The 16,338-nt window shown below is 40.9% G+C and overlaps 1 protein-coding gene across 1 annotated transcript in view; it reads right to left on the reverse strand.

Annotated features, from left to right (window-relative positions):
• The window catches only part of TRAPPC9 (trafficking protein particle complex subunit 9), a gene marked incomplete at both ends in the record, with an annotated part of 532,119 nt that overhangs the window by 462,448 nt on the left and 53,333 nt on the right, over positions 1 to 16,338 (reverse strand). The window contains 2 exons of the mRNA XM_082499259.1: positions 4,154 to 4,239; positions 12,734 to 12,879. Coding sequence (XP_082355385.1) covers positions 4,154 to 4,239; positions 12,734 to 12,879 — 232 coding nt within the window. The remainder of the gene's footprint in view (positions 1 to 4,153; positions 4,240 to 12,733; positions 12,880 to 16,338) is intronic.

A 16,338-nucleotide genomic window follows, 5' to 3' on the forward strand; every position in this document is an offset into this window, starting at 1 on the left:
CGCTTTATTGACAAAAATACACAGTTATTGGACTTAATCACCTCTATATTCCACGATTCAACATTTTCATTTGTCATCTTACAAACACTATTGCACCTTTCATTGGATCAGCCTTCTAACTATACAGACAAAAGCAAAACATGAAATAGAGAAATGCAGAAAAGTAATACAGAAGTGGGACACGTATGAAGAACAGATATCTAACTAGAGTCCCAAATCATGAATATGCATGACAGGGAATAAACAGCGAGAAAAACAAAGATGGGCCAATAGCTTTGAGAACAATGAAATAAAACAACCAAAAAAAAAAAAAAAATCAACTTTTCAGACAGTACAGGTCTCATCGTCTGAGCAACACTGATCAAAGTCCTTTCTCCACAGCCTCATGTCAAGTCTAAAAATTCAGTTTCTTTTACTTAAGCATACCTCAATTAAACTACACTCGTAGCATGAATACTTTAAATAATGAAAAAAGATAGAGAAGCCTTTCCATGGGGAATCATTCTCCCTAACAACTTGTACTCAATACTAAGTTGTTGTTTACCATCACAACTTTCAACCATAACAAACAGGAAGACATATTAGGGAAAGTATCACAATAAAACTTTGGATCGATGCTTCCAGCAGTCATTTAACATGAAATGAGTAAGCTACCAGAACAACAAATCACAAACTGAAAGACGAGGGAAAGGGAAAAATTAGAAAAAAGGAATAAGACTATAGATGAACTTCATGAGGTTCAACAAGGCCAAGTGCAAGTGGGTCGGGGCAACCCCCAATATCAATATAGGCTGCAGGATGAAGGGATTGAGAGCAGCCCAGAGGAGAAGGACTTGGGGGTGTTGGTGGATGAGAAGCTTAACATGAGCTGTCAATGTGCACTCGCAGTCCAAAAGGCCAACCATATCCTGGGCTGCACCCCCGGCAGCATGGCCAGCAGGGCGAGGGAGGGGATTTTACCCCTCTGCTTCGCTCTCATGAGACCTCACCTGCAGTACTGCATCCAGCTCTGGGCCATCAACATAGGAAGGACATGGACCTGTTGGAGCAGGTCCAGAGGAGGCCACAAAGATAATCAGAGGGATGGAGCACCTCTCCTATGAGGACAGGCTGAGAGAGTTGGGGTTGTTCAGCCTGGAGAAGAGAAGACTCCAGGAAGACCTTTTCACAGCCTTTCAGTACTTAAAGGGGGCTTATAAGAAAGATGGGGACAAACTTTTTAGCAGGACCTGCTGCAATGGGACAAGGGGTAATGGTTTTAAACTAAAACAGGGTAGATTTTGACTAGATATAAGGAAGAAGTTTTTTACAATGAGTGTGGTGAAACACTGGCCCGGGTTGCCCAGAGAGGCAGTAGATGCCCCATCCTTGGAAACATTTAAGGTCAGGTTGGACGGGGCTCTGAGCAACCTGATCTAGTTGAAGACGTCCCTCCTCATTGAAACAGGGGCTGGACTAGATGACCTTTAAAGTCCCTTCCAACCCAAGCTATTCTATGATTCTATGATTTCAGGACAGTTTGTTACACATTGATGAACAGTGAACCGTGAACAGTGTAAACAAGAAAGGAAAAGAAGCAACGGAGAACTCCAAGGCCTGCCAGTCATTGGAAACAAGCTTAAACAATTAGTCGTACTGCAAAGGTAAAGTGCTGAGTCAGACAGAAGGAAAAACGCTGTGGGACAGACAAGCTAAAACTGCCAGTAAATGACAGAAAAGGATACACTTGCTATGAAAATGATCCTATGAGGCTAAATAATATGAAAGAATGTGACACATGATGAGAAATCAGACAACAAGCGGGCACGGGGACTGCAGGCATGAGTACGTGTCAATAATAAAAAAAATATATTAAAATATTAATCAACGCTTTGAATTATTAACATAAAACCAAAAGAGTTTATTCTTGTGATACAGTAATAACTATTCCCAGATTCTAGAAAGCTCACAAATGAGACTGGAAAATCAGAACAATTTAGGCTGGAAGGAAATGCTAAAGGTCCTCTTGCCCAGCCTACTGCTCAAAACCAGGCCAACTGTGATGGTCGTTCAGGTTTTTCACTGTCCTATACACTCAAGTTTTGAAGATTTCTAAAGATGGAGAGCTCACATTCTCTCTGGGCAACCAGTTCCAGTATATGGTCACCTTCATAATTGGAAAAAGGGACTTTTTTTATTAGGAAAGTTTTCCATTGCTGCAACATGTTCACTGACTCACATCTTTATGCTGGACACCTCTGGGAAGACTCTAGCTCCATTTTCACTGCACCTTCCTATTTTGGGATCGAGGAAAGCAGTAGGAATTACCCCAGTATTCTTCTCTTCTACAAACTAAACAGATGCAGCTCTTTGAACCTGTCCTCATCTGTCACATACTCCAGCCTGCCTAGCATCTTGGTAATACTGCTGGACTGATACCAGTATGTCCATATTTCTATTGTAAGGGGAGCTCAAAACTGGCCTTGATTCTAAAGATATTGCCTCTCAAATGCCAAATCGAGGGGAATAATTACTTTGCTCATCTTGCTGGCTACAGTCTTGATACCACAGACAAATCAAGCAAAATCAACTAATTTCTACCAATGAGATGACATTAGCGCACAGCAGAATTTCTCAAAGCACTCTATTTATGGAGCACTGACTAAAGAATTATGTTAATCACCTCAATTATTTGTAGCTAGTTTGCATGCCTGCTTCCTCTTATGCTTACCAATGAAACTGAAATTCAGTATTAATTCAAAGATAGAACTTTATCACATTAACCGTAAAAAGAAGTATTGACGCTACTACAATTTATTTGCTCAGGGAACGGATGGGGCGCACCTCTATGCAAATAACTGTATTCTGAGTTCTTAAGTGTATGTAAGCACTCATAAGAAATCTCCTCGTTAAGAAATTAAGAAATTATCCAAAACCAGTTTTTTAAATATATAATTACATCATTACTTACACAACACAAATTAGAGTATAAATCACAGTGTTCTTAAATAAATTCCTGTGTAGAGTCCTTTCTGATGCGCAGCTTTACGATTACTTTTTCTATTCATTCCTAACAATTTGGAATACTTCTATAAGGGTTAGATAAAATGCTGCTGAAGAAACCAGTGTGTTAGCTTCCAAGAATGATTTTTATTATGCTCTAAGCATAACCTTTGGGCATGTTCATTTCTCATGGAAAAACATTTTATTACATGTAGCATATTATCAGTAATTTAGGTCAAATTGTTTGAGTAGCCACGGCAGTAGACCAAACAATAAAAAAAAAAAAAAAAAAAATCTAGGGCAAATAAATAAACGTTGATTCACTTAGTCTAACGGAACAATGGGCTCTAAGAGATGGGATTTATTTTTTAAAGCAATATTAAAGGTAAAAATATTTATCATAAAGGACAACACTGGATTAGGACTGGGCGAGATTAAGTCCCTTTGGTAGTTAGAGGACTTTTAACCTTTAGATGGATAACAATTTTTAAAAATTCCTGTTAGTTGGCATAAAGAGGGGAAAAAAAAATTATTGTTTCAGGATACGCTGCAAGCAGTTGACTGAAGCAGAGGGCTTCAGCTTGACGTTCTAACCTTACATGCTTCTCTGGTATTTTAGCCTTTTCTTTATCCCTCTGGATCATTTTACCTTATTGTGTTTTCAAATAACATATATCATTGGAAACAGCATATCCATGAGCGGAAGCTTCTATTAAAAAACAAAGCTTCTCAAAACTAACTATTTTAATTCCTCAAATTTTTAAAAATGTGGTCAAAATGGGAATTTGAAAAGCTATGATGAATGCAGATTTTTAAATTACAGTAGCAAGTATACACTAATTATTAGGTTTCAGCATATAATTATTACTTGAAAACCAGTATATGTAAATTACGTACCATGAGTTCTCATCAATGCAGAAAGGTACATAATTGATTTACGGGTCAGTAGCAGTAAAATATTTAAACACTCTGAGTGGCAGGGATTTTCATTTCAATACCTCATTACCAACAGATTTGAGAAAATTGACAGTACTGCACTGTTCAACTGAGGTTATACTGGCTTAAATGATTTTTTAAACTATTTCCTTTATAGAAAACCATATTTGAAAGCTCAACTGAGAAATTTTTCCGGAAAAAAATAACAAAAAGGGAAGATTAGGAAGATACATACCATGTTTTCTACTCGGAGCTCAAAAGGCATAGGGTTGTACACCATCAACTGAACTTCACACACATCTCCCTGGACCCACTGGAAATCTACATGAAACAATTACAGAATTAACACAAGAATTACCTAATCATAGTGTTATAAAAAAGTAGCACCAGCTGAGCTGACAGATTGCTATATTATCTTTATGTTCTAAATTAACATCTCTGTAAAATCTTCACAGCCCAAGTCCTATTCAAGTGCACTGTGGGACACAAGCTATAAATCACAGGAAAAGCAATGGGTTAAAGAACAGGAAGCATTCATTAACACAGCAATAGTGCTCCAAAGACCCAGTGTGCCAACATCACATAGGCAAAATTAGCTCAGGCATCAATTCAAAACAGTACTTAAACACATCCTTAATGTTAAACATTTAAGGCTTACATACTTGGAGTTAGGTACAGACTATCATAGAATCATAGATAGAATGGTTTAGGTTGTAAAGGACCTTGAAGACCATCGAGTTCCAAACCCCTGCCATGGGCAGGGACACCTCCCATTAGAACACGTTGCCCAAAGCCACCTCCAGCCTGGCCTTGAACACCTCCAGGGATGGGGCCTCAACAACCTCTCTGGGCAACCTGGGCCAGTGCCTCACCACCCTCTAAGTAAAAAATTTCTTCCTAATGTTTAATCTAAACCTGCCCTCTCCCAGTTTGAAGCCATTCCCCCTCCTCCTATCGCTACATGCCCAAGTAAAAAGTCCTTCCACAGCTCTCCTGGAGGCCACCTTTAGGTACTGGAAGGTCGCAATAAGATCTCCCCGCAGCCTTCTCTTCTCCACGCTGAACAGCCCCAACTCGCTCAGCCTCTCCTCATAGGAGAGGGGCTCCAGCCCTCGGATCATCCTTGTGGCTCTCCTCTAGGACACGCTCCAGCAGGTCCATGTCCTTCTTATGTTGGGGACTCCAGAGCTGGATGCAGTACTCCAGGTGGGGTCTCACAAGACTGGAGTAGAGGGGCAGAATCACTTCCTTTGACCTGCTGGCCACACTTCTTCCAATGCAGCCCAGGATACCGTTGGCCTTCTGGGCTGCGATCGCACATTGCTGGCTCATGTTGAGCTTCTCGTCAATTAGCACCCACAGGTCCGTCTCCTCAGGGCTGCTCTCCAGCCATTCCCCACCGAGCCTGCATTTGTGCTTGGGATTGCCCCTGCCCAGATGTAAGACCTTGCACTTGGCCTTGTTGAACTGCATGAGGTTGGCTTGAGCCCACCTCTCCAGCCTGTCCAGGTCCCTCTGGATGGCATCCCTCCCCTCCAGCGTGTCTACCTCGCCAAACAGCTTGGTATCGTTGGCAAAGTTGCTGAGGGTGCACTCGACCCCACTGTCCATGTCGCTGACAAAGATGTTGAACAGTACAGGCCCCAGTACCAAACCCTGAGGTACACCACTCATCACTGCTTTCCACTTGGACATCGAGTCGTTGACCGCAACTCTGAGTGCGACCGTCCAGCCAGTTCTTTATCCACCGAGTGGTTCATTCGTCGAATCCATGTCTCTCCAATTTAGAGACCAGGATATCGTGTGGGACAAAGTATACATCACCTTGGATAATTAAGACTCAGATAAAAAGCAACCAGACAAGGGATGAATAGAACAGGAAGAAGGAAATTAAAAATAACAGAAACAAATCTTCATATAGATATAGCTGATGATACAGAGTAAATAACAGATCATTCTAAATTGAGAAGAAAACACGTGCTCACCAGCAACTCCCACTTTACTTTCCTCCACTAATTTTCTCTGGGAAATGGTAAGTAGTTTGGGAGATGCTGTGGGAAGGGACAATGATGCTACAAACTACGGATACAGATTTTTCGGAGGTTCACAAAATGGAGACTTCAGCAATAAACACAAATTACTTAGTAACTTGTTAAAATACTTAGGGAAGACGATGAACAAAAATAGGTCCGGTAATAAGCTGTAGTTTCCATTTATATCTCACTAGCAAGTGACAGGGGTTCAACTTTAAAAATACTTCACACTGCCAAGTTTAAAATTTGGGTTGGTTTTTTTTTTTTTAGTTTAAGGAGGCAAGAAGTTTATGGAAGTGACATCAGCAGCAGGGATGCAAGTTCTCAGGAACTGTTCAATGCAGAAAGATTATTCTACGTCAGCATTTCATACTCTTTTCGGCCCACAAAGTACTGTCTACCTTCCAAATTTCTCACAGTTAGCCACATTCACCTGACGTTCACACTTAAAACTGAATGTGACAAGATTCTCCATACAGGCTGCGGACCTGCAGTCCAAATAACAAAAAAAAATAACTGTATTTCTTACATAAAATGTGACTATAACCTAATCTATAACATACCTAGATTAACTTTTACTAGTTTACTCAATAATTTTAACATACATTACTAATGCTTGTTTACTAGGATATTAGAAAGTGTCCAGCAAAAAAAAACAGGATTATTAATATTAAGACTGTAATTCACAGTTGAAACCATCTGTACTGTAATTGTATATCCACAATCATTGACTATCTGATTACAATTTGCAAGCAATATTAGACAGCTCAAGGGAGATGTACCTAATGCAAACGTTTAACTCCAATTAATGCTAGTGGAAATTAAAAACATACATTCAGAGATATTAACAGTTTGTATTACTACAAAACCTGAAAAGCAAAACCGCTGATTAAAACAAAACGTTCAAAAGCACAGTTGTATGAGATGTTCCGTAAATTTCTTTTTATTTTAATTGCTGATTAGTGTCCACAACGCCTTATCCATTGTGCAGTCCCCAAAAGACCTGGTTCCTGCTCTGCAGACGTACATGCAGACCTTCCAAGGCATCTGAGCACTGGAGCCCCATTATGGGTAACGACATCACCGTCAGCACTTCCAGTACCCAAAGGCGGCACTTCAGTCCTTCTAAATTGATTTCTACATTTTAAGAACTACCACAAGATCGGAACGTCTTTTCTGAAAATGTTTTCAATGCAAACATGTAAAAAGCAATTCTGAACAAGCAAAGTTACCACAAAAACACGTTGAAAACTCTTTATTTCATCTAAGTGTTTCTAAGCAAATGCAAACCATTAGTTTGTCTGATGGTTTTATCTGTTTTTTCTTCCAAAAAGGATTCTAGGCTCATTTCTTAATTATGAAAGATTTGATCCCTCCCTCAGTGTGGAATTACTCCCTCAACTGCCTCCTCACGGTATTACGGTAACGGCGGGAAGCCGATGCCGGTGCCGAGGGCAGTGCCAGGTGCCTGAGGGGGCCGCGGGCCTCGCCGTCCCCGGGCCGTGTGCGGGGAGGGACCGCGGACACCTCCCACCGGAGGAGCGGCGCGGCGCGGGGGCCCGCGGAGAACCGGCCCCGGGCAGCGGCGCCTGAGGGCAGCGGCGCAGCGGCTGGCGCGGGAAGGGCCGCTGCTCGCCCCACCCGCCTGCGGGCTGCGGCTGCTGCCCCGGCGCTCGGCCCCGCTCGCCGGCGGCCGTGCGAGCTTACCCGGCGCCCGGGGGCAACGAGGAGCGCCCGTGAGGCGGCGCTGCCGTGCCGGGGCGGCGGAGCCCGGGCGAGGGCGGTGCGCTGCCGCGGGCGGGAAGCGGCTCCGCCTCGCCAGGCCGGGGGCGAGGGGAGGCAGCGCCCCGGCGGAGCCGCTCTCGGGGCGGCCGCTGCCCGGGTGGGGGGCTGCGAGCGCTGCGCCCCCGGCTGCTGCGGGGAGGAGGGTGGAAGCTCCGCCTGCGCCGGGGGGGGCTCTGGCGGGGCCGCTGAGGCAGCGGGTGGAGGAGCTGCAGGAGGCAGTTGGCGGCGGTGCTGAATTCGGGAGGGAGAAGGAGAAACAGCAGCGTTTCAGGCGTGGTGAGAAGAGAGTTGGGGGTTGGAGTAGATGATCTCCAGAGGTCCCTTCCAACCCTGGCCGTTCTGTGAAACGGCAGGGCCCTGAGGCATCGACCTCCAAGGACTCTACGAGGCAAAGAACTTCCACGGCACACAGACAGCACCTCGGAGAAGGAGGCACCACGGTCTCTGGGGACCCATAGGAACAGGCGGTCCCTTCACTCCCCTTCTGCTGATGTACCGATCAGTGACAGTTGTGAAGCCTTGGCAGAGGACAAAACCCATAAGCAAGATCCCGAGGGAGAAACCACACCAGCAGCATATAGTAAAAGCCACAAAAGGAAGCACAAGTGCCAGTAGTGGGTGACTCTGTACCGAAAGGCCCCGAGGCACCCATTTGCCTTAATGCTGGGGGAAGTTTGCTGCTTGCCAGGTGCTGAGATCCGGGATGTCACAGGGAGATGATTGCCACAGCTGGTTAAAAGCACAGATACTGTCCCCTACTTCTTTTCCTCATGGGCACCAATGACATGGTAAGGCAAGACCTGGGCAAGATTGAGCAGGACTTCAGAGCTGTGGAGGCCCAAGTAAAGGGTACAGGTGCCCAAGTGATCTTCTATATCTTTCCAGTCAGGGATACAGGTGCAGGAAGAACTTGGCACATCATGCAGATCAACACATGGCTTCATGGCTGGTGTTGTCCCTAAGGCTTTGGTTTCTACGATCTTGGGAAGTCCTTCAGTGAATATAGCCTATTGGGGACTGATAGGATCTGCCTACCTAGAAGAGGCAGGATAATATTTGCTAGCAGATTGGCTGACTTCATGAATCATGCTTTAAACTAACAAACTTGAGGGTTAGTGTCCAAAGCTGTGACAAGTGCAAAGTCCTGTACCTGGGATGACCTAACCAAAGAGCTCAGTACAGGCTGAGATCTCTGTGTGGCTGGGGAGAAACCTTGCTGGGAGGGACCTGGGCATCCTGGGAGACAACCAGCTGAAGAGGAAGCAGCAGTGCATCACTGCAGCAACAAAGGCAAATCAGATCCTGGGCTGCATCCGCAGGGGCATTGCTAGCAGAGGCAGAGACGTGATCATCCCACTCTACTCAGCCCTTGTCAGGCCACATCTGGAGTACTGTGTCCAGTTCTGGTCTCCACAGTTCAAGAAAGATGTGGACAGACTGGAGAGGGTAAAGGAGAGCCATGAAGATGATCAAGGGGCTGGTGAAACTGCCCGATGAGGAAAGACTGAAAGAGTTAGGTCTTTTCTTCCTGGAGAAGAGAAGGCTCCGGAGGGATCTCATCACTGTATTCCAGTATTAAAGGGTGGCTACAAAGAGAAGAGAGGCTCTCTTCTCACAAGGAGACATACGGAGAAGGCAAGGCGTACAAGGGTACAAGTTGCACCAGGAGACGTTTTATTGCAATATAAGAAAGACATTTTTTAGTGAGAACAATAATTCACTGGAACAACCTCCCCAGGGCCGTGGTGGAGTCCACATCATTGGAGGTTTTCAAGATGCCAATGGACAGGGTATGAGATGATCTTACCTAAGCTCCCTTTCCCGTAAAAGGTTGGAGCAGAGGATCTTTCGATGTCCCTTCCAACCTGAGCTAGTCCATGATTCTAGTATTCATTTACAGGGGGCAGGGGAGAAAATAGATAGATATATAGTCTTCTCATTCCCACAGGAAAACATTACTAGTCCCTACAACCACCAAAAAGACACTTCTACTTCTGGAAATCTCACTAGCTGCCTCTGGTTTCCTTTCCAGAAGGTCTAGCTACCCCAAGTAAAGGATGCCAGGGCAATGCTACAGAATTGCTTCCTTCGGCGAAAAGCTTTTGAAAGGAAAGGTAAAATCAGATTATATGGTCCTAGGTAAAAGAGCTGTATCTATATCAGATGCTATATGACATTAGTCATCAGATTTACTAATGTAACTATATTATACATTCTTGCTGCTTTAAACTATCAGCACTTTAAAACAAAAGAACACTTTATGTCAAAAATCAACAGGTTTCTATTTTATGACTGGCATACTATTAAAGCAATCTAACCAGAATATAATTATCCCATTTATTGTTTCCAATCAGAAAAGCTTATCAAACTGAAAGCTGAAAACATTTCCTCAAGACTTTCTAAAGGGTTTGTTTCCCTTTGGTTTGTCAGCAGTACTAGACTTCCTTTGGTGTAACAATAATTTAACCAAAATATGGCTTACATATTTCCATGTAAGAAAAACAGTTAATTTGTTACTGTTGTTTTAATTAAAGTTAAATACATGTCACTAAAATAGTCTCATTAGTTTCAAAGTTTATTAAATTCCTCAGCTTCTTGCAAAGGAAGTATCTGGCTTTGTTTTGCATATTCTTTTGTTCACAAAACTTTGAATGAAACATTAGAGGCTTTTAAAAGTGAATGCACTGTGTATATACTTCAAAAGACAAATGCTTTACAGGATCACAAGCAGTTCAGACATCTCCTTAGGCTAAATAAAAACCTAAAAGGAGAAACTGCCCTGTATAATATAAAACTCCTATGGTACACACAGCACATAAACAAATCCTAACTTGAACTGTTTTAAAACTATGCAGATTCCTTTTGTATCTATTTAAGGAACAAGAATACTGCATAATACAACTGTTTGACAAGATTAGCAATATGGCTTATTTAAATGAAAAAACATGACAAGGTATACCTAAGAGATTAAATGTTGAAAATTTAATTGTGATCAATTTTTAAACAAATTATTAAGAGAAACAATATAAGCTATTTTCCAAAGAAATACTTCTTTAACAAGAAAGCACTTTAAGACGTTCCCACACATCTACATTTTTAAAATTTCTTATCCTTTATTTAATTCTTATTTCTTATCCTTTTTTAATTTCTTATCCTTTCTCTTTTGAAATCAAAGTAGTACTGCAGCAAAGTAGCAACTAAGCCACGTCCATCCAAACTGCCAGATAATAATCCTTACCTCTGCATATCTCCTAATTCCTCGTATTTCAACTATTTATTGAAAATACACATCACCATAAAACAAATTAGAAAACCTGTGTGTTTTTCTCAAGGTGAGGGATGTCATCCTAATCATAATCAGGGGTCTGCAGCACAGACAGGTTAAGTCCAACATCTACCCTAGAAGACTGTGTGGAAAATCCTGCGGCCCCGCATCTTAGAATGAAGAAACCACACAGAGATTCTCAGAGTACTGGCTCTGCCGGCCAGGCACAATCCAGATGAACAAACCAAGCAGTTGCTATACTGCTGGAGAAAATTAACTCTAACAGTAGATGAAAGAGGACTGTCAGAATGGTAAAAAAGGAGAGAGACAAGAAAGGAGGAGTCTCAGGGAGCAATGCAATATGCTACAATACAAATACGCTAACCCTAACAAGAGAAACAGAGAATACGGGAATCAGAAAGCATTCCCCATCCCTTTCATGTGCATTCATGCTTGAAAGGGGCAGGGAGAGGGGGACAGAAAATAAAGTTCAGGTGCTGAGGAGTGCACACGTATGTCCTACTCAAAAGTTGCTGCTCCAACTTGTTCCTGAACTACCTATTTGAAGGATCAGTTGGAGCCACTACTGACTGTGACTTGCTAAATGTTTAGTATTTTACAATTCAAAGCATAATACAGAAAATCTAACAAAGCTTGATGACATTTCAAAGTACTGTTTTTCTACTCCTTTTTGGTGATTACACAGTACTAAAACCAGTAACACAAGGAGCCAAATTAAGATAAACACCATCCTGCAAATTTCTATATTCAAGTTTTTACAATTGGTTCTATTCCATAGTCACACAAGTCCTTTTTGTGCTGACACTAATGCTTATGTTAAAGAATATCAAGCATGTGCTATGCACAAAAGCAACAAAAAGGACTACCAATATTTGCAACTTAACCCAGGATTTGAAACAAGCCTTGTAATCTGTTTCCAATGGCTCAATTACTGCACTGAAGAGCTGTATAATAAATGAAATAACCCTCTAGCAGAAAATTACTATCATAGAATCACAGAACGGTTTAGGTTGGAAGGGACCTTAAAGATCATTTAGTTCCAATCCCCCTGCCGTGGGCAGGGACACCTCCCACTAGACCAGGTTGCTCAAAGCCCCTATAGTATTGTAGTAGTATAGTAAATATTGTTTAAATTGTGGGTTTTTTTATTTTTTGCTGAACTGTCTTTAAGAAAAACTGACTAATCAGACAGTTAATCATTCTCAGTTTAAGTTAAATCATAATAAGATACCAGCGAGATGTGAAAGACGTAAACTGAAAACCAATTTTTAAATCCCAGTGGTCTAACACTATTAACCAAAAATAAATAAAGAAAAGAATTCTATGGGTGATGAACTAGCACAGTCCAGTTTCCTATGGAGTTGCATCTTTTGTCCAAGCTTCTCATCTGGGTGCCCATCTAGCTCAGCTGGCTGCTGTCAAACACTGTCAGAACTAAGTTTTTCCTGATTTCCCTTTTGTTTGAGAAGGAAATAAAACTAGTTTATCTCCTCTGAAAATCAATTTTATCATCTTTGAGGCTTTATTCCTCCTTTGAATCTGAAACTGTCCATGGAGAACAAAGCTTTGCTCCTTCAGAACTTCAGGCTAAAAACCTGATTATTTCAAATACAAGAAAGCAATGTTCAGGCCCAAACCATGACACTTTCCTTAACCAAGAAAGATTTTCTAATTTAACAAAACAATGGAAAATACTGCAAAATATTCTTACCTATTTTCTTAGTTCGTTCTTCCCCACGACTGTGCGCAATAATTGGAGAATATATGAAGGGGCTTTTGGTCGACACATTCTGACCAAGTAGACTTTTCATTTTGTGAGGTCGGAGACTGGTCGGGAGGTTTAAGAGCTTCACAGATCTGTTAAGTAAAAATAATTTTATAATATTTTGTTTATTCTATTTTATAATAGATGCTTGTGTTAAAAATGAACTGATAAATACTAAATGACACTCTGAGTAGGTACTGATTACGGAGTAGGTACCTGCCATGGAAAATGTGAAGGAAACACCTACAGTACAAAAGAAAGTAACACCAACCCAAGGAAACTAAAGGCAAAGTTTCAGAGAGCTCTCAGAAAGCAACTACCAAAGTAAAAACGTCTTCAGTAGAAACCAACAAAAACCAAAACTAGCCAGATGGGTGATTTGAAATCGGGCTATTAATTTCCAGGTTAAATGCAGACTGAACAACAGATACACAAGTCCAGTGCAGAAAGGAACCAAATAATTAATTTAAACCCAAACTATACAGGCAGGGAAATCACTGGCCTTCTAATGCTAATGGGAAATTAAAGACTAAATATTGCGCATAAGAACAAGCAATAAATTTGTGGATATTCACTAAAAGTAGCAGCATTATGAAAGTCTGCAAGAATCATACATAGAACACGACAAATTTTTTAAGTCCTTTGTGTGAAAAGCTTCAATAATGTACATTTTCTAGCCCCTGGCCCAGCCCGACTGAATTCAAATGAGTTACAATTAAGAATTACAAAATAATTTCACTAGCTACCCAGAAGATCAAAATCTTGTATTTGGAAAAAAGTTGTGTTAATAAAATACAACCTTGCTTAGAGGGGAAACGAAAGTTATTTTTAAAAAAAAAAACACTTTAGTAAGTAAACAGAAGGAAGGATAAAAATGGCACCAACTAACTTTAAAGTAGTAAGAAAAGTATAAGGACAACTAGAAGTTATCAGTGGTGAAAAAGAAAAAAATTCTTTCTTCTTTTAAGTTTATTAGTAAGGAAATGAGTTTTAACACAAGTTACAAAAATGGGAATAGCACATCTATTAGACTAGAAAGTCAATAAATTCTTCTATTTTGTATTTGAGAAAATACTAGATGATGATTTCATAGTATGCTATAATGGAATACATTCCAATCCAACATGCTTTTAATTTCTGAAGCTTCATCAAATACATAAAAATTCATCAAGGGGCTTTCCAGATTGTACTACTTGTATTTGAAATGTCAAAAAAATAAAACCCAACAGTCCAAAGACTAAAAGAAAATATGTAAAAATATGATTATATTTAAAGCACATCAATAACAGACCGAGCATCTAGTTAAAAGACATGATACACACACAAAAAAGAAAGACTATAAAGAATACCATACTTAAATAAAGGACAGCTAGACATTAAATACTAGTTAGCATGAGTGGAATATAAAGATTTTGCCAAGCCAAATCTATTGCTTTATAGGTACAGGGGACAAAAAGGTGACAGGGCACCTATGTTCCAATTTCACTGTGGCATTTCAATGTTTGACAGTGTTTTGATTAAGAATTCTGCATCCAAAATAAGCACCCCACATTAAATGGCTTAGAAACTAGTAGAGCATGAAATGCCAACAGTAAAAGGAAGTCATCATCATCAGTAAATGTGTATGTTTCTAGAGGACTCTACCATGCATTGACTCATAAGCTTAGGTTATTCAACATTGATCAAAACCACATTTCCACACGTTTACAATTTATGTGTCAAAAATCAGCACGATTGAGCTCAAACAGCTCCGCAGTCCTGCAGCACGGCTATTTTCCGAGCTGGACAGCTCTACAATACCCTAGATGTGCTGTGTGGATATAACCAGAGGCTTAGTATTTAGATGCAACTAATATTTTGTTGAATTACAGGTTTTTATCACTGTGGCTTTTATGGAACTTTCAAAAAAAAAAATCAAGAAAAGGAGGAAGGGGAGAGAAGCACAAAAAGCAATTCTTAATTGTTAAATAATGTTGATGTTGAGTTCCTCACCCCATGGCAAAACAGCAGCAACTATTTTCACCATGCCAAGCAGAGCCAGGTCAGGGCAAGCCAACAGTGTAAATGAAGCACCTGGATGGTGAGCAATTTCTTAAAGCTAGGCCTAGGATTAACAAGTAAATATAACGCGCTTGCCCCCTTCTCTCAGCATACAAAACATTTTAAGTGAGGCAGAACCTTTCCCATTCAAGTCCTGGCAATCTGTTGCCAAAGTTTTGACTGGCCTCTATATGCATGACTCCTATAAAATAAAAAAGGATTCAACTGGCATTTCCCATATCTTCCAGACTGGAATTTTCTTCGATATTCAGCATGGATAAGAACAAGAAAGCATTATGGAATACACTCAGTAGAATCCACCTCCTCCGTGGTTTAAAAGTTAAGCAAAAAGCAAAAACCTGAGGCTAATTCAGGATTTAACACATCACAGCTGAACACAATGCTTTTTTAGCCCAGGGGTTAGAGTCGTAAGGGAACTTTAGCATTGCATTTCTGCAGCTATTTGGCAGCCAAGGCAGACAAATACCATATACGGTCAGATTCAGGAAGGTAGCTCTGGTTTTATACTGTGTAATATTAAGTTATTAAGTTTATTCCTAGAACAGAGACATGCAAGAGGCACTAAGTGGCTGACAGCGCTCTTGCTCTCAAAAGAAAGTAGTCTGCCTTAAAAATGTTTTCATGGAAGCTTTTGCTCTAACTTCTCTCTACAATCACATAATTCAAGTACTAGAAAGGACTATAAAAGTTTACCTAATTAACTTCAATTTTTTTAATACTATTTAATTTTTCTCTCTAAAAAAAAAAAGCTATGTTAAAAGTTGCACTAAATTTATTGCCTAAAACCTTTCAGGAGAAGAAATACAGCCCTCCTTCATATATTTAGCTGAGCATTTGCCTTCAGAATGTGCTTACGAGGGAACTCATCTAACACAGACACAGTTACCTGAACTGGTCATTGGCCATCTTCAAGGTCAATGGAAAACGAGTGAATACAGTCCGCATACTCCAGTAACTCAACTCATTCTAAAGCAGATATCTAAATTAGGTTAGAAAAACCTGGAAGTGACTACCTATGTGTCTTGACTGCAAATAGGATCTAAGATAGTCAAATATGACTAGTTTAGCTCTATATGTAGATTTTTTGTGAAACTAAATCAACCCCAAGGTAAGCTGATAATAAATTAGTCAAAGTACTTTCCCACTCTAATATGTAGCTTTGGTTCTAACAGTTACGATTTTGGCGTCATATGTCCACATTGCCTGTTTGCCAGCAAAGAAATTGATACCAGTTGCAACTCCGAAGTACGCATGGCACCACTGAACAACCAACACAAAGCAGGTATCTGCAAAGTCATCCTAGATGATTTGTCAGTGCTATCTGAATCCACCGAGGGGACAATGTTGGAAGACCTTGGAGAAGATGCATTTTTCCCCCATGAGCAGACATTAAAAGTGAGGTGACCCAGGTGGCTCACCAGTGCACAGCTTTGTACTTGGTCCAACCAGGAGACAAAACTGGAAGAGGGTAGGTTTAGAATAGTTATTAG

Source organism: Vanellus vanellus (genome assembly GCF_965231255.1).
Source record: "Vanellus vanellus genome assembly, chromosome: 2".
Classification (NCBI taxonomy): Eukaryota; Metazoa; Chordata; class Aves; order Charadriiformes; family Charadriidae; genus Vanellus; species Vanellus vanellus.